Raw genomic sequence first — 26,023 nt, 5'->3', positions numbered from 1 at the left:
CTAACTCCAGCTGCAGCAATCAAGAGTAAGAACAAAGCCCAGCACAATAAGACCTAGTTTGCACATCCGACTGGTTACCAGGAGACTGATAAGAACTCACAGAACTATGTTGCCTATTACAGACTATAACACTTATGTGGCATCCAAGAAACCCCCTGAATGACCAGCCCAGAGCCCCCCCCCCCCCCCTTGTGTGCCAGCCCAGAATCCCTCCTTCTGTGCCATATAAAAAATCTTCTATCTCTCTGCCTGTTGTACCATACACCTCTCTTTAATTGCCTCCACCATCTTTAGAAATAATGTGCCAAAGGTCCCAAAGCATTCTATCATAAGTGTGCACTCTCAGTGACAAGGACAAGAGCTGGTCTCCCCTTACTTCAATCAACAAATAATAGTCATAGCATAACCATAACGATCAAATAGCTTCCTCAAAGAGTTGGTTCTGCAGTATATATGAAATACTGTAGACTAATAAAGGAATACTTTATTTGTAAAAGAAGTACAATGCTTAGTTACAGAAAGCATATGAAAGAATATGGGTTACAGTCAGATTTGAAGAATCCTCTGGGATCCAGAGGTAGGTGCACAATTCCCTAGGGAAATCAGGCTTGCTTGAACATGCTTGGATTTATTGAACTACAAAGGCCAGCATACTTTGTCAGCAAGTGCCCTCTGTCATGTATAATTCCAGAATAATTCTTAATAAAAAAGCTGCAGATTTTAAAGTAGTTTAATTAAAATGGGCACTTTCCTACAGAGCTGCTATTTCTCTTTATTACTCTCCTAAATCTCTTTTTCCTGGAGTAGTCCAAATGGAGTAAAAGTTGAAAAACATAATGAATGAACACAGTTGTTCTTAGCAGAGCCGCAACACAAATATGAGGGATAATATAAGGGATTAATACGTGATCAATAAGTGACTTGCATCTGACTGGCTGTACTGTGGGAGCACTGGGCCTGATTGCAGTGGCTGGCTAGGAAACACCCAGAAAACGGTCCCAGTACGCCTGCATTTTTTTAACCACACACCATTACCTCCCCCAAATGCTGACTACATGTCACTTGCTTTGCAACTACATGCTCTGTGCATGCGATATCTTCAGTGCATGTGTAGTGCAGCTTTGACACATCCACAGTGGCAAATAAATCACTCTACTGCATCCAACATCGACATTGCATGCATCTCTGAATCAGACCCATTATCCTGTAAGTGGCCTGGGGTTCTGAGAGGTTAAATCTGCACCTGTCGATAGGTGTTACACAAAGTAATTTACGTAACAGTAATTTATGTTGGGTTTGTTTGTCAGAATTATATACTGTATGTGTATGTCTTAAGGTTGCTTATATTGAATGTTGGCAGTTTATTAGTATAATATTATCATGTTACCTTCCCACAGGGTCTCAAAGGGGAAAGAGGACAATCTGGAACTTATGGACCAAAAGGGGAGAAAGGAGATAGTGTAAGTAATATTCAGATATTGTAGATTTTTATTCTTCATGTCATTTGTACTTGCTACCTGGCATCTAGATACTGGCAGCAGACCCGTCTCTTCCTCTTATTTAATTACATATGTGCTGTGCACCCACTTATATACGTTCATACCCACATTTTTCGGTAACTTAATTGTAACACACTCTATGACCTTTTGTAGGATTGTGGTTCCATAAGCACTGACTACAATACGAAAGTGTGTGTGTGTGTGTGTGTGTGTGTGTGTGTGTGTGTGTGTGTGAGTGAGTGAGTGAGTGAGTGAGTGTATGAACGTGTGAGTGAATGAAGGTACAAGTATGATGCATGTGTGCCTATTGGCAGTATTCCTAGGAACGTCCTGATCCACCAATGCTGTGTTCCCACATTTCTGCAACTTTGAAAATGACCCTGGCTAACAACCAGCTGTACTGCAATCTGCAGACAGTCACAAACATGGAGTATCTGTAGATGACTGTCCAACATATGGCCAGCTTTCTTACCAGCCCATCTTATTTAGGGACCTATTTATCAAGGTTTTTTTGTAAAATTATGTAGAAGCTGCAGTTTCTGCATACTGTAAGTGTATGTTTCCCTACTATATAGTAATATCCATATTTCACAGAAATCTCCCGCAGGAAGTTAATTGGCTCTTTAGACTGCAGTGTTCCCATTATTTTTTTATGGGGACTACGATCTGACACCTGTGTACCATTTCTGAAGCTTTTCTGTTTGTTAACCTCATCCTCAGATGGCATACTGTAAATCGCTTTATGCCTATGGAAGCATTCTCACAGGAATAGGTTCTTACTACTCCTGTCCCACAGCCCCCATTGGGCTGCAGAAGCTGTGTACATGCACAGTGTCAGATTCTCTGGAGGAGTCTTTCGAAAATCTGAAAGAATACTCCAATATGCACAAGATGTAATACACAGGAACAGCAGTCATAGTGGGGGCAGGACTACAATGACGTGATTCAGCGACGGGCCACTGTGAAGAATGACTGTGTGTGTGTGTGGGGGGGGGGGGGGGCGGCTGCGGGGGTGAGACCGAATCTGGGAGACTTGGCTACATTTCCAGGGTGCAGGGAGCACCAGAAGATTTTCGGGAGCCTCCTGGCCGATCCAGGAGGTTAGGCAAGTATGCATTACTATAGGTTCAGTTTAACAAAATGGATGTCTGCACTGTGTGTAGGTACTTTCCAAACACTGCACACTTACAGTATACGTATACTACATATGTACTTTGCTGTGAACATGAAACATAAGATACACGCTTTACCTCTTTCATTCTCACCCCAATACTCCTCTTTTTCACATCAGGGATTAGACTGCATCCGGACATCATCAGGAGGACCTCTACAGGTAAGTCTTCCACACGGCATGTCCCCATTCCCTTACAAATGGTGTTTTTGTAGCTAAGTGATAGAATATTCTGAATGCAACCATGTTTATATGCAGAGTAACAGAGATATAACACTATTCTTATCTTTTTCACAGTGTGCTGAAGGTGTAAAAGGGGAAAAGGGAGAACAAGGAGTGGAGGTGAGCTTGTGATGTAGATTTGAAGACATCATAAAACAGTCTTGCCAAATGTCCCTGATTATAAGGACACTGCGGCAGATGTATTAACCTGGAGAAGGCATAAGGAAGTGATAAACCAGTGATGAGTGCAAGGTGATAAACGCACCAGCCAATCAGCTCCAATATGTACATTAACAGTTAGGAGCTGATTGGCTGGTGCCTTTATCACCTTGCACATATCACTGGTTTATCACTTCCTTATACCTTCTCCAGGTTAATACATCTGCCCCACTGTCTGCTATTTAGTCTCTGGAAGTTTGTGTATTTTTCAGATTGCACAATAAAACATCTCTAGTACTGTGCTCCCGAGTCCCAACCAATGTACTGTAGGAAAACAGTCACGCAAAAATGCATACTGTATTTGCTAGGACATCCAGATTAAAACCAATAATAAATGCACACAGAAATGCAAGTCAACAATAACAAAAAAATCTGTATATAAACAAATGGTTACACATTTTTGTACATAATACAGATGTATATATATTACACAACAAAATCGTCATAGGTCCAGCTTTAATTGAGCACCTACAGTAGGTGTATATCTTATTATTCACTCTTTCTCTACACAGGATTAGGTGTTTTTAATTTACAAAAGTGTAATATTTCAAATACAATAAAATTGTGTAATAATCACGTGTAAGGGGCATGACATTTGTCCTACTTTCTCTGTCTCACTTACAGCGCATGTGACAATTAAAGAAGCATTTAATCAGCAGTAATGTGTTCCTGAAAATTATTTTCACATGTTGGCAACTAATAGAATACTTTTCTCAGTAATCCTATTCATAGAAAATACTTGCTAAGCTGTTTAATTATCTAGCAAATAGAGTCACTCAGTGGCGGAACTTGTGAGTGGAGGACCCAGGTGCAAAAATATAATTTGGGCCCCTCTTCTTTACCCCAACCTAAGTTCACAATATGCCACACAGCAGTGGGTGATAGAGAGAGGCAGAGGGCAACAGTGTAAGGCAGGGGGGCAGATGGTGACGGGGGAGGCAGTAGGTGACAGGGAGTAGGTGTCAGCAAGAGACAGTGGGTGATGGGTACAATCACAATGTCCTGCGTGTGTCACAACTGAGGGCTGATGATGGTGACTGGAAGCCTCAGTTGTAGGGGCTGACTGGTACCGGAATTTAGGAGGAGAGAGTGGACTCCTAGACATGCGCACAGTAGTAGTAATAGAAGCCCGAAGGCGTGACCACGACAACTGAAATAACTTTGAAGGTTTTTATTAAATAAAAGTCAAATAAGGTGCATTGAAATAATACTGTCACCAGGGATAAAGAACATACTGCTGGTTGAGACCAGTAATCCGAAATGAATGAAAAGTTCTGTATAAAACTTGAGGACTCAGGTGAGGACTAACGTGATGGTGAAGATGATTCGTGAAGCTGTAAATAATGTAAGTGTTCGTGAGTAAACAGAAGATGAAGCCGAGGTGTGCAGGTAAATGGGAAATGAGGCTGGGGTTCGCTGGTAAATAAGAAATGCAGCTGGAGTTCGCTGGTAAATAAGAAATGCAGCTGGGGTTCGCTGGTAAATAAGAAGTGCAGCTGGAGTTCGCTGGTAAATAAGGAATGCAGCTGGGGTTCGCTGGTAAATAAGAAATGCAGCTGGAGTTCGCTGGTAAATAAGGAATGCAGCTGGGGTTCGCTGGTAGGTAAGGAATGCAGCTGGGGTTCGCTGCGAAGCCAGAGAATACACACTACTTAGCACTGGATGCGGGAACACAGAGAAGCAGGCTGCTCCACAAGCTGGATACAGGAGAGCTGGAATGCACCACGGGAGGAAACCACTGGAGAGTCAGGCTGAGCTGCAGAGAGAGTCCACAGAGAACTGTACACTGGAGTAGCTGAAGGAAACAGAAGCACTGACAATCTTCTAGGTGTGGATCCAGGATATTTATACCCACAGCTTAACAGGGATTGGTGGGCAATTAGGCTCCAGCACTGTCAGCACTGCGGATAGGAGGAACAATGTCATGTGATGAAGTCCAACATGGCTGCGCCCATGAACACACACACAGAAGGGGAACTAAGTACTTTAGCCATGTAGCAATGGCGGCGGAGGCCGCAACAGCAGAGCTTCACGCGCCCAGACGCACACAGCGGCCACCGGAATGGCAGAGACACATGGAGGACGTGTATCCAGAAGAGGTCCTCGGATGCGGCGATGACGGCCGCGGCGGGGCTGAGAGCACCGCACTTCCGTGAGTACACATACCCGGGTGAATGCTAAGACCAGCGCTGCAGGCCACAACCAAGGTTAAAGCCTGGCCCTGGCCCGCTGAGCCAACCTCGGGATGCACCTAACGGGCAGAAAATGACGTCTCAGTACCCGGATCCTGACAGCACCCCCCCCCCCCCCTTTAGGAGTGGCCCCAGGACACTTCTTAGGCTTACGTGGGAACCTGGAATGGAATTTTTGGACCAATTTAGGAGCGTAAACATCAGATGCATTCGTCCAAGAACGTTCCTCAGGACCATAGCCCTTCCAATCTATTAGATACTGGAGATGACCCCATCTAATACGAGAATCCAGTATCCTGGCGACTTCGTACTCAACGCCGCGTTGAGTCTGGACCTTGGGAGTAGAGGGAAGCGTGGAATGAAACCGATTCAAAACAACTGGCTTAAGGAGAGAAACATGAAATGTTTTAGGCACTTTCAGGAATGGAGGTAGTTGCAGTTTGTAAGCCACCGGGTTGACAACTAGCTCAATCAGAAAAGGACCGATGTAACGTGGAGCAAATTTCATACTCGGAACCCTTAGTCGTAGATTCTTCGTAGATAGCCAAACGCGGTCACCAACCTTAAGGGCAGGAATTGCCCGACGCTTCCTATCTGCAAATCTCTTGTACTTGGAGGAAGCTTTTAACAAAGCTGAGCGAACATTCTTCCAGTTATTTGAAAACTGTTGAATCGTGATGTCGGCTGCAGGCACAGAGGTTGCTGGAAGCGGCTGGAAGTCAGGAACCTTTGGGTGAAATCCGTAGTTGGTGAAGAATGGTGTGGAAGAAGACGAAGAATGGTACTGATTGTTGTGGCAGAATTCAGCCCATGGGAGGAGTTGAACCCAATCATCTTGGGAAGAGGATACATAGATGCGGAGGAAAGCCTCCAAGTCTTGATTCACCCTCTCAGTCTGTCCATTGGTTTGAGGATGATAGGCTGTAGAGAATTTTAGCTGGACTTGGAGAGCTTGACAAAGACTTCGCCAGAACTTGGCCACAAACTGAACACCTCTATCGGAAATTATCTCCACAGGGAGACCATGTAGTCTGAAGATCTCTTGAATGAAGATTTGTGCCAACTTGGATGCTGATGGAAGACCGGTGAGAGGGATGAAGTGAGCCATCTTGGTAAACCGGTCTACTACTACCCAGATGGTGTTGAATTTATTACACATAGGGAGATCAGTGACGAAATCCATCGAGAGATGAGTCCACGGATGATGAGGAACAGACAAAGGAACCAGTTGCCCAGCGGGTGACTGGCGGGGTACCTTGTGTTGGGCACATTTCGGGCAGGAGGCCACAAATTCAGTGATGTCCTTTTTTAGGGTCGGCCACCAGTATGATCTGGAAACAAATTCTAAGGTCTTACGTATGCCCGCATGTCCGGCAAAGCGAGAGGAACGTGCCCAATGCAAGAGCTTCCTTCTGAGAGCCAGCTTTACGAAACTTTTCCCTGGCGGGGGCATAGAGTCCATCCTCACTGCGGAGAACGCCACTGGATCGATGATAAAATGCTTATCAGTAGTTTCAGACTCATTTTCTTGCTCCCAGGAGCGGGAAAGGGCATCAGCCTTACGATTTTGTGACCCTGGACAAAACTGTAACTTGAAATCAAATCTAGAGAAGAAAAGTGCCCACCTGGCTTGGCGAGGGTTAAGACATTGGGCGCCTTTTAGGTACAGAAGGTTCTTGTGATCCGTCATAACGGTGATGGTATGGGAAGCACCCTCCAACAAGTACCTCCATTCTTCCAAAGCGAGCTTAATCGCTAAAAGTTCTTGATCACCAATGGCGTAGTTGCGCTCAGCAGGAGAGAACTTTCGTGAGAAGAAGCCACAAGGATGTAGATGTCCATCTTTAGCTCTTTAAAACAGTACTGCGCCCACTCCAACAGACGAGGCGTCCACCTCAAGGATGAAGGGCGAGCTGGTATCAGGCTGTTTCAAAACCGGAGCAGTGATGAATCTTTGTTTCAACAAGTGGAAAGCTTGAGTAGCTCCCTCTGGCCATTTAGAAGGGTTGGCACCTTTTCCGGTAAGAGCTGTAATAGGCGCTACAACAGTGGAAAAGTCTCGAATAAATTTCCTGTAGTAGTTGGCAAACCCTAGGAACCTCTGGACGCCTTTGAGGGTTACAGGAATCGGACAATCTTGGATCGCTTGAAGTTTCTCGGGGTCCATTTCCAGACCGGAACCGGATACAATATACCCCAAAAACGGGATGGATTTGACTTCAAAGACGCACTTTTCCAGTTTACAATACAAATGATTGGCTCGGAGACGGGACAAGACCTCTTTCACCCAGAATCGATGTTCCTCCAAATCATTCGCGAAGATAAGAATGTCATCGAGATATACCACAACGTGACGATACAAGATGTCTCTGAAAATTTTGTTTACGAAGTGTTGGAAGACCGCTGGAGCGTTGCTGAGTCCGAAGGGCATGACGAGGTACTCGTAATGTCCGTCACGGGTGTTAAAAGCGGTCTTCCACTCGTCACCCCTTCGGATTCGGATGAGATTATATGCACCCCTCAGATCTAACTTGGTGAAGATAGTGGCTCCACTGACGCGGTCAAACAGCTCGGTGATAAGCGGCAGAGGGTACCGATTCTTCACTGTGATGTCATTCAGACCCCGGTAATCAATACAAGGCCGCAGGCCACCGTCTTTCTTCTTTACGAAGAAGAAGCCTGCGCCGGCTGGTGAAGACGAAGGCCGGATGAATCCTTTTGCCAGATTTTCCTTAATATACTCCTCCATAAAGTAAGTCTCAGGTAGTGACAGTGAATACGTGCATCCACGAGGAGGAGTTTTCCCTGGGATAAGATCAATAGGACAGTCCCATTCTCTATGAGGAGGAAGAATATCGGCTGAAGACTTGCTGAATACATCGGTGAAGTCCAGATATGGAGAAGGTGGAACATCAGAAGACTTAGCAGAGGATTTGCATACTGGAAGGACCTTTTGCAGACATGTCTTGGAACAAGAAGGACCCCATGCCAGGATATGGGTCGTCCTCCAATCAACTTGGGGATTATGCAGACGAAGCCATGGGAGGCCTAGAACCACAGGATGAGTGGCCCTTGGGATTACTAGGAAAGAAATCATCTCGGTGTGTAAGACCCCTACCTTCAGACAGATAGGTAGGGTCTTGGAGGTAATAACAGCATCAGGAATCCTATTGCCGTCCACGGCAGTTAAAGAGACTGGTTTTAACAGTCTCTCAGTGGGTAGGGACCACTGCTTGACAAGTCCCTCCGTAATGAAGTTTCCGGCTGCTCCAGAATCCAATAAGGCAATAAGATTCTTGGTACGCTGAGCCACCAGAAGGGACACGGAGAGATTGCAGTCACTTAGAGGAGGAGAGGCATACATTACTCCTAGCCGACCCTCTCCTTGGTGGGCTAGGATTTGGAGTTTCCCGGACGCTCAGGACAAGTGTTAATGAGGTGGGAAGGTGCAGCACAGTATAGGCAAAGATGGTTAGATAAGCGTCTTCTACGCTCTGCTGGATACAGTCGTGAATGACCTATCTGCATAGGTTCGTCTTTAGATAGCGATGGCTGACAAGGAGGTGGAGTAGAAGGAATCTTATGAGCTGTTGACCTGCCTCATTCCATAGCCCTCTCGCGGAAGCGTTGGTCTTCCTTGGTGCAGAGCGAGATAAGCTCATTCAGCTTCGAGGGTAAGTCTCTGGTAGTGAGCTCGTCTTTGATGCGTTCTGACAGACCTTGCCAAAAGGCGGCGTAGAGAGCTTCCTTATTCCAAGAGACTTCAGATGCCAACGTCTGGAATTGTACTAAATACTGGCCAACAGTTCGCGTCCCCTGACGCAGTCGAAGGATCTCAGAAGAGGCAGACGACACTCGACCTGGCTCATCAAAAATGCGTCTGAATATTGCCACGAAGTCAGAGTAGGACGATAGCAGGGTATCGGATCTTTCCCATAGGGGTGAGACCCAGTCAAGGGCAGAACCACTGAGTAGTGAGATAACGTATGCCACTTTAGTGCGGTCCGTGGGAAAACTGCTGGGCTGTAGCTCAAAGTGGATCTCACATTAGTTCAGGAAACCCCTGCAGGCTTTCGGGACCCATCATATTTGGCTGGTGTCGTCAAGTGGAGACGTGGAGAAGAAATGGGCATGGTGGGTGGGGACACCACCGGAACTACTACTGTCGGCACACTGGATGCCCCAGACCCACGGAGGGTAGCTTGAATCTCATCCAGTCGTGAGGAGAGGTCCTGGAGACATTGGATCACATGGCCTTGTGCAGCCTCCTGATGTTCAAGACGGGCTGCCAGTTCTTGCATTGGCCTGGTCCCCTGGACCTGATTTCTAACCGGATCCATTAGGTCAGTGCTTACTGTCACAACTGAGGGCTGATGACGGTGACTGGAAGCCTCAGTTGTAGGGGCTGACTGGTACCGGAATTTAGGAGGAGAGAGTGGACTCCTAGACATGCGCACAGTAGTAGTAATAGAAGCCCGAAGGCGTGACCACGACAACTGAAATAACTTTGAAGGTTTTTATTAAATAAAAGTCAAATAAGGTGCATTGAAATAATACTGTCACCAGGGATAAAGAACATACTGCTGGTTGAGACCAGTAATCCGAAATGAATGAAAAGTTCTGTATAAAACTTGAGGACTCAGGTGAGGACTAACGTGATGGTGAAGATGATTCGTGAAGCTGTAAATAATGTAAGTGTTCGTGAGTAAACAGAAGATGAAGCCGAGGTTTGCAGGTAAATGGGAAATGAGGCTGGGGTTCGCTGGTAAATAAGAAAAGCAGCTGGAGTTCGCTGGTAAATAAGAAATGCAGCTGGGGTTCGCTGGTAAATAAGAAGTGCAGCTGGAGTTCGCTGGTAAATAAGGAATGCAGCTGGGGTTCGCTGGTAAATAAGAAATGCAGCTGGAGTTCACTGGTAAATAAGGAATGCAGCTGGGGTTCGCTGGTAGATAAGGAATGCAGCTGGGGTTCGCTGCGAAGCCAGAGAATACACACTACTTAGCACTGGATGCGGGAACACAGAGAAGCAGGCTGCTCCACAAGCTGGATACAGGAGAGCTGGAATGCACCACGGGAGGAAACCACTGGAGAGTCAGGCTGAGCTGCAGAGAGAGTCCATAGAGAACTGTACACTGGAGTAGCTGAAGGAAACAGAAGCACTGACAATCTTCTGGGTGTGGATCCAGGATATTTATACCCACAGCTTAACAGGGATTGGTGGGCAATTAGGCTCCAGCACTGTCAGCACTGCGGATAGGAGGAACAATGTCATGTGATGAAGTCCAACATGGCTGCGCCCATGAACACACACACAGAAGGGGAACTAAGTACTTTAGCCATGTAGCAATGGCGGCGGAGGCCGCAACAGCAGAGCTTCACGCGCCCAGACGCACACAGCGGCCACCGGAATGGCAGAGACACATGGAGGATGTGTATCCAGAAGAGGTCCTCGGATGCGGCGGTGACGGCCGCGGCGGGGCTGAGAGCACCGCACTTCCGTGAGTACACATACCCGGGTGAATGCTAAGACCAGCGCTGCAGGCCACAACCAAGGTTAAAGCCTGGCCCTGGCCCGCTGAGCCAACCTCAGGAGGCACCTAACGGGCAGAAAATGACGTCTCAGTACCCGGATCGTGACAGCGTGGTGTGAAGAACCGGGGTCATATACCTTGGTGGGGTCAGGAACCCAACGGTCTTTGACAAAGGGCCTCACCCCTTGTGCTTTCTTCAGTTTGGTACTCGGTCAGGCAGATTCTGACGATTCCAGTTACACCGATTGTGAGCTGCTTTTAATTCACAGCAGTAAAATGAACGTCTGTCTGTTAATTAGAGGCAGTATGTAGCTGTGATCATCAGCGCTGATAGGTGGCAGGACTTCTCTATCAGTCCAGCACACATAAGGAATGCCCTGACTTCCTAAGGTAAGGGGGGCAGGTCACTCAGGCAGTGGGCCCACCCTGCTCTCTGCACTGGGCTATTCATCTGACACTGCTCAAGAGTGTGGGGGGCAGGGGATAACTCATTGCTGGTCCAATGGTAGTTCTGCCCCTGAAGTCACTGTTTTTGCTGTTAGTCTTTATTACCCAGACTAATTCAGACTGACCAAAATGATCTCAAAAATGTACAGCGTACACACGGCTCAATAATCGATTAGTTCTAAAAGTCCAAATAGTCTCTCCATACACTGGGCCTGATTCAGACTCGGACTCTAGAACAATTCGGTTGCAGCTGTCAAATGGTTTAGTTATTGTGCATGTACCAGAACTACAGTGCGCATGTGATGCCATGGTGCTGAGGCTAAAGGTCACAGTATGGGGAAAGCTGCAGCCTGACTGACAGGCTGCAGGAGTTTGGGGACAAAAGGGGTGCTTTTCACAAGAAAATACAGGAGTGTCAGCTCCATTTCTGGGGTATGCAGAATCCAGCTACTGCGTACGCAGATGCAGATTCACTGGCCATGGCAGCTTAGTTGCAGTGGTGGCCATTCTGAGCAACCTTAAGGTTGCACAGAGGTCCGATGTTTGCCACTGTGGTTAACCGTGATGCTGCATCTTCGGATGCATGCAGTAGATCTGAGGATCCAGCAGTGCGTACCTCTACGAATGATGCCTGCTGCTGCATTAGCAAAACTCATATCTGCGGCTATAAAAGACACATCACTGACACTACTTGCATCCACCTCTGAAGCAGGCTCACACTGCATTTTCTGAATGATCTCAAAACAATGTGAACAACATATCATGTGCAGCACACACTACAGAAGCCGATCCTATGGTCTTTGGACAGACTGTTGGGCCTTGGTGCAGGATAGTCACTAACACAATTATTGGGCCACAAATTGTATAGCGTGTTCCTAGCTTTACTCTTTCTCCTAGTTCCCTGTATTTTGGCCCTCATTCCGAGTTGTTCGCTCGGTATTTTTCATCGCATCGCAATGAAAATCCGCTTAGTACGCATGCGCAATGTTCGCACTGCGACTGCGCCAAGTAACTTTGCTATGTAGAAAGTAATTTTACTCACGGCTTTTTCATCGCTCCGGCGAACGTAATGTGATTGACAGGAAATGGGTGTTACTGGGCGGAAACACGGCGTTTCAGGGGCGTGTGGCTGAAAACGCTACCGTTTCCGGAAAAAACGCAGGAGTGGCCGGAGAAACGGTGGGAGTGCCTGGGCGAACGCTGGGTGTGTTTGTGACGTCAACCAGGAACGACAAGCACTGAACTGATCGCACAGGCAGAGTAAGTCTGAAGCTACTCTGAAACTGCTAAGTAGTTAGTAATCGCAATATTGCGAATACATCGGTCGCAATTTTAAGAAGCTAAGATTCACTCCCAGTAGGCGGCGGCTTAGCGTGTGTAACTCTGCTAAATTCGCCTTGCGACCGATCAACTCGGAATGAGGGCCTTTATGTACATCTCTGCACACAGACATAGGAACACTGCATTTAGTCTCACGTTCAGTCGCATCATATTATCACTAGAGGGTGCTGGGGACTGCCACATTACAGCTGTATGCTCATAAACTAATTATCTGGAAACACTTAGAGAAGTTTAACAATTCTGTGGGTGACTTGTAAATAGTACTAAAATGTATTTAGGTACTCGAAAAGCTTTAGTAAATTAACAGTTACCATTGGAGTAATTAAAGCAGCAAGCAGCACTGAAAATGCCAGTGAAAATGCTAGTTAAAGTAGGCATTAAATGCTGGTGACCGAGCATACAGTAAGTACAGGAGATACTTAGCAAAATATTATTATTATTATTATTATTATTATTATTATTATTATTATTATTATTATCCTTTATTTTTCTCTGACGTCCTAGTGGATGCTGGGAACTCCGTAAGGACCATGGGGATTAGCGGCTCCGCAGGAGACTGGGCACAAAAGTAAAGCTTTAGGACTACCTGGTGTGCACTGGCTCCTCCCCCTATGACCCTCCTCCAAGCCTCAGTTAGATTTTTGTGCCCGGCCGAGAAGGGTGCACACTAGGGGCTCTCCTGAGCTTCTTAGTGAAAAGTTTAGTTTTAGGTTTTTTATTTTCAGTGAGACCTGCTGGCAACAGGCTCACTGCATCGAGGGACTAAGGGGAGAAGAAGCGAACTCACCTGCGTGCAGAGTGGATTGGGCTTCTTAGGCTACTGGACACCATTAGCTCCAGAGGGACCGAACACAGGCCCAGCCTCGGAGCTCGGTCCCGGCCCCGCCGCCGGCCCCCTTACAGAGCCAGAAGCAAGAAAAGGTCCGGAAAAATCGGCGGCAGAAGACATCAGTCTTCAACAAGGTAGCGCACAGCACTGCAGCTGTGCGCCATTGTTACTCAGGCACACTTCACACTCCGGTCACTGAGGGTGCAGGGCGCTAGGGGGGGGGCGCCCTGAGCAGCAATGTAAAACACCTTGGCTGGCATAAATACACCACATATAACCCCCAGGGCTATATGGGTGTATTTTAACCCCTGCCAGAACTCACCTAAAAAGCGGGAGAAAAATCCGCCGAGAAGGGGGCGGAGCCTATCTCCTCAGCACACGGGCGCCATTTTCTCTCACAGCTCCGTTGGAGGGAAGCTCCCTGGCTCTCCCCTGCAGTTACTACACTACAGAAAGGGGTTAAAAAAGAGAGGGGGGCACTAATTAGGCGCAGTATAACAATACAGCAGCTATAAGGGGAAAAACACTTATATAAGGTTATCCCTGTATATATATATAGCGCTCTGGTGTGTGCTGGCATACTCTCCCTCTGTCTCCCCAAAGGGCTAGTGGGGTCCTGTCCTCTATCAGAGCATTCCCTGTGTGTGTGCTGTGTGTCGGTACGTTGTGTCGACATGTATGAGGAGGAAAATGAGGTGGAGGCGGAGCAATTGCCTGTAACAGAGATGTCACCCCCTAGGGAGTCGACACCTGAGTGGATGAGCTTATGGAAGGAATTATGTGACAGTGTCAGCTCTTTACAAAAGATTGATGACATGAGACAGCCGGCGACTCAGTCTGTGCCTGTCCAGGTGTCTCAAAAGCCATCTGGGGCTCTAAAACGCCTGTTACCGCAGATGGCAGATACAGACGCCGACACGGATACTGACTCCAGTGTCGACGATTAAGAGACGAATGTGACTTCCAGTAGGGCCACACGTTACATGATTGAGGCTATGGAAAATGTTTTTACACATTTCTGATAATACCAGTACCACTAAAAAGGGTATTATGTTGGGTGAGAAAAAACTGCCTGTAGTTTTTCCTGCATCTGAGGAATTAAATGAAGTGTGTGATGATGCGTGGGTTTCCCCCGATAAAAAACTGATAATTCCTAAAAAGTTATTGGCATCATACCCCTTCCCGCCAGAGGATAGGGCACGTTGGGAAACACCCCTTAGGGTGAATAAAGCGCTCACACGCTTGTCTAAACAGGTGGCACTACTGTCCCCGGATACGGCCGCCCTTAAGGAACCTACTGACAGAAAGCAGTAAAATATCCTAAAATGTATATACACTCACACGGGTGTGATACTGCGACCAGCAATCGCCTCAGCCTGGATGTGCAGTGCTGGGGTGGCTTGGTCGGATTCCCTGACTGACAATATTGATACCCTAGATAGGGTCAGTATATTACTAACTATAGAGCATTTAAAAGATGCATTTCTATATATGCGTGATGCACAGAGGGATATTTGCCGACTGGCATCAAGAGTAAGTGCGCTGTCCATTTCTGCCAGAAGAAGGTTATGGACAAGACAGTGGTCAGGTGATGCTGATCCCAAAAGGCATATGGAAGTATCGCCTTATAAAAGGGAGGAGTTATTTGGGGTAGGTCTAACAGACCTGGTGGCCACGGCAACGGCTGGAAAATCCACATTTTTACCCCAGGTAGCTTCTCAACCTAAGAAGACGCCGTATTATCAGGCGCAGTCCTTTCGGCCCCATAAAGCGGGCAAAAGGCGCCTCATTTCTGCCCCGTGGCAGAGGGAGAGGAAAAAGGCTGCAACAAACAGCCAATTCCCCAAAAAGCCCTCTCCCGCCTCCGCAAAGTCCTCAGCATGACGCTGGGGCTTTACAAGCGGTCTCAGGCACGGTGGGGGCCCGTCTCAAGAAATTTGAGACGTCTTCCCCTCGCCGTTTCATAAAGTCTGCTTTACCGACGTCTCCCTCAGACAGGGAGACAGTATTGCAAGCCATTCACAGGCTGTATTCCCAGCAGGTGATAATCAAGGTACCCCTCCTGCAACAGGGAAAGGGGTACTATTCCACACTATTTGTGGTACCGAAGCCGGACGGCTCGGTGAGACCAATTTTAAATCTAAAATCCTTGAACACTTACATACAAAGGTTCAAATTCAAGATGGAGTCACTCAGAGCAGTGATTGCAAACCTGGAAGAAGGGGACTATATGGTCTCTCTGGACATCAAAGATGCTTACCTACATGTCCCAATTTACCCTTCTCCAAGGGTACCTCAGGTTTGTGGTACAGAACTGTCACTATCAGTTTCAAACGCTGCCGTTTGGATTGTCCACGGCACCACGGGTCTTTACCAAGGTAATGGCCGAAATGATGATACTCCTTCGAAAGAAGGGAGTTTTTAGTTATCCCTTACTTGGACGATCTCCTGATAAGGGCAAGATCCAGGGAACAGTTGGAAGTCGGGGTAGCACTATCTCAGATAGTGCTGCGGTAGCACGGTTGGATTCTCAATATTCCAAAATCGCAGCTGATCCTGACGACACGCCTTCTATTCCTAGGGATGATCCTGGACACAGTCCAGAAAAAGGTGTTTTCTCCCGGAGGAGAAAGCCAGGGAGTTATCCGAACTAGTCAGAAACCTCCTAAAACCAGGCCAAGTGTCAGTGCATCAGTGCACAAGGGTCCTGGGAAAAATGGTGGCTTCCTACGAAGCAATTCCATTCGGCAGATTCCACGCAAGAACTTTCCAGTGGGACCTGCTGGACAAATGGTCCGGATCGCATCTTCAGATGCATCAGCAGATAACCCTGTCACCAAAGACAAGGGTGTCTCTCCTGTGGTGGTTGCAGAGTGCTCATCTTCTAGAGGGCCGCAGATTCGGCATTCAGGACTGGGTCCTGGTGACCACGGATGCCAGCCTGCGAGGCTGGAGAGCAGTCACACAGGGAAGAAATTTCCAGGGCTTGTGGTCAAGCCTGGAGACATCACTTCACATAAATATTTTGGAGCTAAGGGCCATTTACAATGTCCTAAGCCAAGCAAGACCTCTGCTTCAAGGTCAGCCGGTGCTGATCCAGTCGGACAACATCACGGCAGTCGCCCACGTAAACAGACAGGGCGGCACAAGAAGCAGGAGGGCAATGGCAGAAGCTGCAAGGATTTTTCGCTGGGCGGAAAATCATGTGATAGCACTGTCAGCAGTGTTCATTCCAGGAGTGGACAACTGGGAAGCAGACTTCCTCAGCAGGCACGACCTCCACCCGGGAGAGTGGGGACTTCACCCAGAAGTCTTCCACATGATTGTAAACCATTGGGAATAACCAAAGGTGGACATGATGGCGTCCCGCCTAAACAAAAAAAAATTGGACAGGTATTGCGCCAGGTCAAGGGACCCCTCAGGCAATAGCTGTGGACGCTCTGGTAACATCGTGGGTGTACCAGTCAGTGTATGTGTTCCCTCCTCTTCCTCTCATACCAAAAGTACTGAGAATTATAAGACGGAGGGGAGTAAGAACTGTACTCGTGGCTCCGGATTGGCCAAGAAGGACTTGGTACCCGGAACTTCAAGAGATACTCACGGAGGACCCGTGGCCTCTACCTCTAAGAAGGGACCTGCCCTAGCAAGGATCCTGTCTATTCCAAGACTTACCGCGGCTGCGTTTGACGGCAGGGCGGTTGAACGCCGGATCCTGAAGGAAAAAGGCATTCCGGATGAAGTCATCCCTACCCTGATCAAGCCAGGAAGGATGTAACCGCAAAGCATTATCACCGCATTTGGCGAAAATATGTTGCGGGGTGCGAGGCCAGTAAGGCCCCGATGGAGGAATTTTCAACTAGGTCAATTCCTGCATTTCCTGTAAACAGGAGTGTCTATGGGCCTAAAATTGGGGTCCAATAAGGTTCAAATTTCGGCCCTGTCAATTTTCTTCCAGAAAGAACTAGCTTCAGTTCCTGAAGTTCAGACGTTTGTAAAAGGGGTACTGCATATACAGCCTCCTTTTGTGCCTCCAGTGGCACCTTGGGATCTCAATGTAGTTTTGGGGTTCCTAAAGTCACATTGGTTTGAACCACTTGAATCTGTGGAGTTAAAATATCTCACATGGAAAGTGGTCATGTTGTTGGCCCTGGCCTCGGCCAGGCGCGTGTCAGAATTGGCGGGCTTTATCCTGTAAAAGCCCTTATCTGATCTTCCATTCAGACAGGGCGGAATTGAGGACTCGTCCTCATTTTCTCCCTAAGGTGGTTTCAGTGTTTCATCTGAACCAGCCTATTGTGGTACCTGCGGCTACTAGTGACTTGGAGGACTCCAAGTTGTTGGACGTAGTCAGGGCCTTGAAAATATATGTTTCCAGGACGGCTGGAGTCAGAAAATCTGACTCGCTGTTTATCCTGTATGCACCCAACAAGCTGGGTGCTCCTGCTTCTAAGCAGATTATTGCTCGTTGGATTTGTAGTACAATTCAGCTTGCACATTCTGTGGCAGGCCTGCCACAGCCAAAATCTGTAAAAGCCCATTCCACAAGGAAGGTGGGCTCATCTTGGGCGGCTGCCCGAGGGGTCTCGGCGTTACAACTTTGCCGAGCAGCTACTTGGTCAGGGGCAAACACGTTTGCTAAATTTTACAAATTTGATACCCTGGCTGAGGAGGACCTGGAGTTCTCTCATTCGGTGCTGCAGAGTCATCCGCACTCTCCCGCCCGTTTGGGAGCTTTGGTATAATCCCCATGGTCCTTACGGAGTTTCCAGCATCCACTAGGACGTCAGAGAAAATAAGAATTTACTTACCGATAATTCTATTTCTCGTAGTCCGTAGTGGATGCTGGGCGCCCATCCCAAGTGCGGATTGTCTGCAATACTTGTACATAGTTATTGTTACAAAAATCGGGTTATTATTGTTGTGAGCCATCTTTTCAGAGGCTCCTCTGTTATCATGCTGTTAACTGGGTTCAGATCACAGGTTGTACGGTGTGATTGGTGTGGCTGGTATGAGTCTTACCCGGGATTCAAAATCCTTCCTTATTGTGTACGCTCGTCCGGGCACAGTATCCTAACTGAGGCTTGGAGGAGGGTCATAGGGGGAGGAGCCAGTGCACACCAGGTAGTCCTAAAGCTTTACTTTTGTGCCCAGTCTCCTGCGGAGCCGCTAATCCCCATGGTCCTTACGGAGTTCCCAGCATCCACTACGGACTACGAGAAATAGAATTATCGGTAAGTAAATTCTTATTATATGGCGCCACATAGGATCATCGAATAATAAGAACATAGGCGGCAATTCAGAGTTGATCGCAGCAGCAAATTTGTTAGCAGTTGGGCAAAACCATTGGCCTAATTCAGACCTGATCGCTCGCTAGCTATTTTTTGCAGCGCTGCGATCAGATAGTCGCCACCTATTGGGGAGTGTATTTTTGCTTTGCAAGTGTGCGATCGCATGTGCAGCCGAGCGGTACAAAAAAGTTTTGTGCAGTTTCTGAGTTGCCCAGAACTTACTCAGCTTCTGCGATCACTTCAGCCTGTCCGGTCCCGGAATTGACGTCAGGCACCCGCCCTGCAAATGCTTGGACACACCTGCGTTTTTCCAAACACTCCTAGAAAACATGCGCAGTAGAGACCCGTTTGCTCGGCTGCGAAAAACAGCAGCAAGCGAACGGGTCAGAATGACCCCCATGGTTTTGCCCAACTGCTAACAAATTTGCTGCTGCGATCATCTCTGAATTAGGCCTATAGATCATATACCTGTTGTTGCTAGATTAGTTTGCGTCAGTTATGAACATCTGCTTTAGCTTTTATATTGGCATATTGTACAAACATCATTCACATACCCAAGGGGGGAAATTTTAAGTAACTGATATTAATTGCTCATACAAATACATTTTCCTGTTACGTTTACTTTTGATATTTTTACATTAGGTATGTCATTCATTAGTAATCAGATATTTGGAACCCGCTTCACCTTGTTTAATATTAATATTGTATTTAAGTAATTAACTTACTATAAATTTCTTACACTTATATCCATATCTGATTTATTCATAAGTAAGCCATAAATATAATACAAAATATGCATAAACAGAATATTAAAGTATCCCTCAGTGAATAATAAGGCTAGTAATGAAGCGAAATTTGGACAACAGGTACTTCAGAGGATGCAACAGCCATTTATTAAAAAACATATTAGTAAAATACTTTGATTACACCAGGTGGCAAGTTAGCAAAACAAATCACTTGTGTTTTGTTCTTTTGCAGTTTATAGATGACCCTATGTCATCCTTGGGATCTCCAAGGGACAAGGGTGGGAGACATGATGCTAATCTTGCCCCCACTGTACAATGGCACAGTTGCGTCATTGCACAGCTGGGCAATAATGATGAATAAGAAGAAAGAGAATGGTATCTGGGAGGATATCCCATTCCAGGTTAGGCCAGGATGTCTCCCAAAAAGTTTAGACATTCTATGAGAGTAGGAAAGTATACCGCCAGAGTAATAGGCTTAATAGTACAGCTGTGACATGTCATACTTTCCCTGTCATAGCTGCATATTCCTGTCATTATCCTAATTAAAATAGACTTACACGGACTTCCAGTGGGAGGACCGCACTGACCGGCTGCTGGCTCACAGAGCTCCCCGCTGACACCCGGCTCCGTTGTCATCCACGAGCGGGTTGAGTGCGGAGGACTCCAGCTACCACCTTCCCCAGCGACTGTGAGAGCCCTGGAAGCAGGTGTGAGGACTTGCCATCTCCCCGCACCCCCAGAATGCCAGATTTCAAGCCCTGCGGTAGTAGGGCGCTGCCGCGGCTGCCATCTGGGATCGGCCTGGCGCTGCTGTGGAAGCGGCTCGCCCTCCTCCTTCTGATACAGCCACACTGAGGTCTCTCCCTCCTTTCACCCCCTTTGCTGTCTGTAAACAAGGGTGTGGAGGTGAGTGGTTATTGAAAGCCCCCTGTTGTTTTGCTCCCATCCTTGGCAGGCCAGCATCATTACAGCTACATGCAGCTTAACTGGGGGCTGTCTCCCTCACTGGCTGCAGGCTGAAATTACCTATCCACGGCTACTTTTTGTGGTTTATATTACCTGTGATCTCCATGATCTCTCATTGCACCGATTATACTTAGAATTGGGATATTATAGACTGCCTCGTTACACTGATTATACGCCTCTCCTGATATTGTTTGGAATTCTTCCTGCTAGTCGGCATTGGTCTGCTTGTCATTAATTCACAAATACTACTGCCGCTCTTATGGATAAGTTTGTGGCAAAACCCCCCACAGGGCCCGAGAGGCAGCCAGTCTGGAAAGGGATGCGTAAAGAACTTCCTACTCCTGACTCCCCTGTCTCTCCTGCCGCAGGTCCCAGCAGTAGCCCTAAATGACATGATTCAGTCGCACCGTCTTCTGAGCCTGCTAGCGCATTCCCTACACAAGAACTGGCGCACCTCCTCGCTACTCTGCTTGACCAAAAATTGGCCCCCCTGAAGAATTTGTTAGACTCCGCTCTTGCTCAGCTCACACAACATGAACAGCGTATTTTGGATACAGAACAGAGGATTTCAGACTTAGAGGATGAGTTGACCACTGCGCACACTACCATATCTAACCACGAGAAAGCTGTAGCCTCCATACAAGACAAACTAGAGGACTTGGAAAATAGAAATTTCAAAATAATGTCCGCATAATTGGCCTTCCGGAATCTGTCAAGCCTGTGGAACTCATGCAACTAGTTTCAGATTGGCTTCCAAACGAACTTGGCACCATTTTCAGTACTGGATCATTAATTATTGAACATGTTTACCGCATCGGCTCAGACAAACAGACCTCTCGCGATAGACCTCATCCTGTGATAATGAAAATATTAAACTATGCGGATAAAGTCCAGCTTTTTGAGGCATACAGGAAGCACTCTGACTTGCAATACCAAGGTGCCAAACTGTTATTGTTCTAGGACTTTCCTACATGGTTGCAATGAAGAGAAGGGAATACGCTCCAGTTTGTAAACACCTATTTGCCATGAATCTTTGATTTGCTTTGCTATATCCTGCAAAATTGTAATTGTCCCATAATGGAAAAATGTTTTTCTTTGACTCTCCACACACGGCAAAGAACTTTGTGGATTCACTGTCCAGTGGTGTTAGTTCGTCACAGTTGCCCGGAGGCAAGATAAATATTGGTGCCCCCCTATTTCCTATATTAAGATAAATATATGTATGTATGTGCGCGCTCGCGCGCGCGTGTGTGTGTGTGTGTGTGTGTGTGTGTGTGCGCGTGTGTGTGTGCATGGAGTGTTCTGAAAAAAATGTATATATACTGTATTTATACATTTCATTGTCTTTTATTTTAAATCACACATTTCTTAGCAGTCATACCCAGGATTAGAACCCATGACCTGTTACACTGACAGCAGACACTTTACTGATGGAGCTATTTACTCCTGTAGAGGAAGCATGAGAATTCTAACTATATGAAGTTACGTGTAATTGTCAGAGGAGTTTCTTCATATAGTTAAAATTATCATATTTCCTGTACAGGAGCAAACAGCTTCATCAGTAAGGTGTCTGCTACCAGTGTAATAGGTTGTGGTTACTTTCTAATCCTGGGTGTGACCCTTGTAAAATGTGTATATTCAGTATAATAAAGAGGGTGTGATGTGTAAGGTGCAGGGACCAGTGAGGAAGTCGGCCACTGAAAAGACAGCAACAGATATCAATTAACTTAATTCAGTGATGTCACAGAATGGGAGGAGAGGTGCCCCCCTTCAGAGCAGGAGCCCGGCGGCAGATGACTCCATGCCTCCCAGAGTTCTGCCTCTGTCACTGTCGTCTATGTCTTCAACACGTGTGTCTGACGAGGACTGACTGCGATGTAACTACTGGACATTATATGATTGATTTCTATTCAGGTTACTCATGTTATGACTTTCGCCATTATTGTTAATGTTTTTTCGTCCATATAATATTGTGGTTTCTCTGTTGTTCCTGTCTTTCTCCGCCTCTAGTGGGACTAAGTTTTCCTTCTTATTCTACACCCTCTGGTTTCCTTCTTTTCCTTGACCTCATGGCTGTTCTTGACCTGCCTTGGGTCTCTGCTGCTTTTCTGCATCTTTTTCCTGTTTTTCTTCTTTTTTCCCCCTTTTTCTTGGCTGTTTTATGTGTTTGTGCTCGATGGGAGTTCCTATAGTTCGCCCCCTCCGGTTCTGAAAAAATCAATATTGCTGTTCTTCTCAACTATTTGGTATATTACAGGCATGCATTGTTATATTTTTGTATTCATAACATGGTACTATAGGCTTCTATTGCACCCCTATTTCCTGCTCGCTGGGACAGGTCAGGGGAAGTTATAACATACACTTGTATTTTTCTTGTGGCCTAGGATGGCTATAGGCTGATATGGCTAACTCTTTCCTTAAGTCTGCTAGGGTACAAAAGTATCTCAAATTTGTATTGTGGAATGTGGAGGGGTTGAACTCCCCATTCAAGAGGCGTAAGGTTCTGATCCAACTCAAATTCTTAAAACCCACTGTGATGCTAAGGATCCTAATGTTTTAAGGGACAATTGGTTGGGTTACTTCAAAGCCTCCTCGTTCTCTGCTAAAAGTAGAGGAGTCCCTTGTTTTGTTCCGGAAACATTTTCATTTCACTACAAGGGATACTTGGATAGACACGGAAGGTTGTTTCCTATTTCTTAAAATAGTGTTGTGTGATACCTTGTATACTCTAGCTACCACTTATGCCCCTACTACTCCATACGATCACTTTGTCACTGATTTATTTGTAAAGTTACAGGTTTGGGTTGAGGGGCACTCATATTGGGGGGGATTTCAACAATGTACTTTCATTGGGTGTGTACAGGTCCTCCGCTATTGGTGGAGACAGACGTACATATGCTTTCTTCCCTGCAGTTATTACTTGACTCCTTGCAACTCTGTGATCCCTGGAGGTGCCAACACTTGACTGCTTGCAAATACACCTTTTATTCCCATCTTCATCATACATCTTCCTGGATAGATTTTTGGCTGTTATCCCTCTCTTTATATCAGACAGTACTGGATTCGTGAATTGCACTTATAGATATTTCTGACCATGCCCCTGTCTGCTTCACTTTATTGTTAGGAAGAAAAAAAAATAGACTTACACCCCCCCTAAAACGCAATGATAAATAAGCGCAATGGCAAAATGAAATAGCAAAGTCTACAATATGTAAAACTATATGTGGCGGCAGATGCGCATCAAATAAAGTCACACTTATAAGCATCATATTGCTCCTCTAATGAGACATTGAATTAAACTGCATGGCAAATAAAGGCATGTACAGTTTTGTACCATCCGGTAACAAACAATGGGGGTCATTCCGAGTTGTTCGCTCGCAAGCTGCTTTTAGCAGCTTTGCACACGCTAAGCCGCCACCTACTGGGAGTGAATCTTAGCTTATCAAAATTGCGAACGAAAGATTAGCAAAATAGCAAATAGACACTTCTTAGCAGTTTCTGAGTAGCTCCACACTTACTCGGCATCTGCGATCAGTTCAGTGTTTGTCGTTCCTGGTTTGACGTCACAAACACACCCAGCGTTCGCCCAGACACTCCTCCGTTTCTCCAGCCACTCCCGCGTTTTTCCCAGAAACGGTAGCGTTTTTTCGCACACACCCATAAAACGGCCTGTTTCCGCCCAGAAACACCCACTTTCTGTCAATCACATTACGATCACCAGAACGAAGAAAAAACCTTGTAATGTCGTGAGTAAAATACCTAACTGCATAGCAAATTTACTTGGCGCAGTCGCACTGCGGACATTGCGCATGCGCGTTAGCGACTAATCGCTCCGTTGCAAGAAAAAAATACCGAGCGAACAACTCGGAATGACCCCCAATGGACCTTTTTCAGCTTCAGTTGCAGTTTTGCTAATTTAGCAAGACTGCACATATCTTTATTTGCTAATTTAGCAAAACTGCAACTGTATGCTGGGGGCCACCAAGCACAAGGCAAGGCCATCCAGCATGCTAATGTCCACCAGCGATACGATCGCAATTCAATTGCGATTGCATTGCAGACTTTGCAAAACAAACGCGGCCATCTTTCCCATCACAATGAAACATAGAAACATAGAAACATAGAATTTGTCGGCAGATAAGAACCACTTGGCCCATCTAGTCTGCCCCCTTTTTTTTTTTACATTATTTTTATCTCTAACCTTATTTGATCCTTATTTCTTTGTAAGGATATCCTTATGTCTATCCCATGCATGTTTAAATTGCTCTACTGTCTTAGCCTCTACCACCTCTGATGGGAGGCTATTCCACTTGTCCACTTACTCCACTACCCTTTCTGCAAAATAATTTTTCTGCAAATTTCCCCTGAACCTCCCCCCCCCTCCAGTCTCAGTGCATGTCCTCGTGTCCTATTGCTTCTCTTCATTTGGAGAATGTTTCCCTCCTGGACTTTGTTAAAACCCTTGATATATTTGAAAGTTTCTATCATGTCCCCCCTTTCCCTTCTCTGCTCCAAACTATACATATTGAGATTTCTTAGTCTTTCTGGGTATGTTTTGTGATGTAGGCCATGCACCATTTTAGTTGCCCTCCTTTGTACAGTTTCTAATGTATTAATATCCTTTTGAAGATATGGCCTCCAGAACTGAATACAGTATTCTAGATGAGGCCGTACCAATGACCTATACAGTGGCATTATTACTTCTTTCTTTCTGCTGCTGATTCCTCTCCCAATGCAGCCAAGCATCTGACTAGCCTTCCTCATTGCCTTGTTACATTGCTTACCTGCCTTTAAGTCATCTGAAATAGTGACTCCTAGATCCCTTTCCTCCTCAGTAGTTTCCAGTATAGTGCCATTAATACTATATTTAGCTTTTGGATTTTTGAGACCCAAGTGCATGATTTTGCATTTTTTGGCATTAAACTGTAATTGCCACACTCTTGACCATTCCTCTAGTCTACCTAGATCCTCAATCATTTGTTTTACCCCACCTGGTGTGTCTACCCTGTTGCATACCTTTGTGTCATCTGCAAAAAAGCATACTTTCCCTTTAATGCCATTTGCAATGTCACCAATAAAGATATTAAAAAGCACTGGTCCAAGTACAGATCCCTGGGGTACTCCACTGGTAACATTTCCCTCCTGTGAATGCACTCCATTTACCACAACTCTCTGTTGTCTATCCTTCAACCAAGATCTTATCCATTCAATAATCCTAATATCCAATCCCAAACTTTCAAGTTTATTTAGCAGTCTGTGATGTGGAACAGTGTCAAAAGCCTTACTAAAGTCTAGATAAGCTATATCCATGGCTCCACCTTTATCCATCACTTTAGTCACACAATCAATAAAGTCAATAAGATTTGTTTGACATGATCTCCCTCCAGTGAATCCATGCTGTTTGGGATCCTGTAAATTGCCGGATTTTAGATAATCTACAACTCTTTCTTTTAAGAGTGTTTCCATCAATTTCCCTACTACCGATGTAAGACTCACTGGTCTGTAGTTGTTTGCCTCTTCCTTGCTTCCACTTTTGTGCAGTGGGACTACGTTTACTCTTTTCCAGTCCTCT

General features: G+C 46.2%; 1 protein-coding gene across 9 annotated transcripts in view; it reads left to right on the top strand.

The window, feature by feature from the left end:
- COL16A1 (collagen type XVI alpha 1 chain) overlaps nt 1–26,023 on the top strand; it is a 303,979-nt gene that overhangs the window by 143,230 nt on the left and 134,726 nt on the right. For all 9 annotated transcript variants that reach the window (XM_063954229.1, XM_063954228.1, XM_063954227.1 and 6 more), the window contains 3 exons: nt 1,398–1,460; nt 2,791–2,832; nt 2,968–3,012. In XM_063954229.1, coding sequence (XP_063810299.1) covers nt 1,398–1,460; nt 2,791–2,832; nt 2,968–3,012 — 150 coding nt within the window. The remainder of the gene's footprint in view (nt 1–1,397; nt 1,461–2,790; nt 2,833–2,967; nt 3,013–26,023) is intronic.

Source organism: Pseudophryne corroboree, chromosome 2, assembly GCF_028390025.1.
Source record: "Pseudophryne corroboree isolate aPseCor3 chromosome 2, aPseCor3.hap2, whole genome shotgun sequence".
Classification (NCBI taxonomy): domain Eukaryota; kingdom Metazoa; phylum Chordata; class Amphibia; order Anura; family Myobatrachidae; genus Pseudophryne; species Pseudophryne corroboree.
This window is presented reverse-complemented; position numbering and strand designations above follow the sequence as displayed.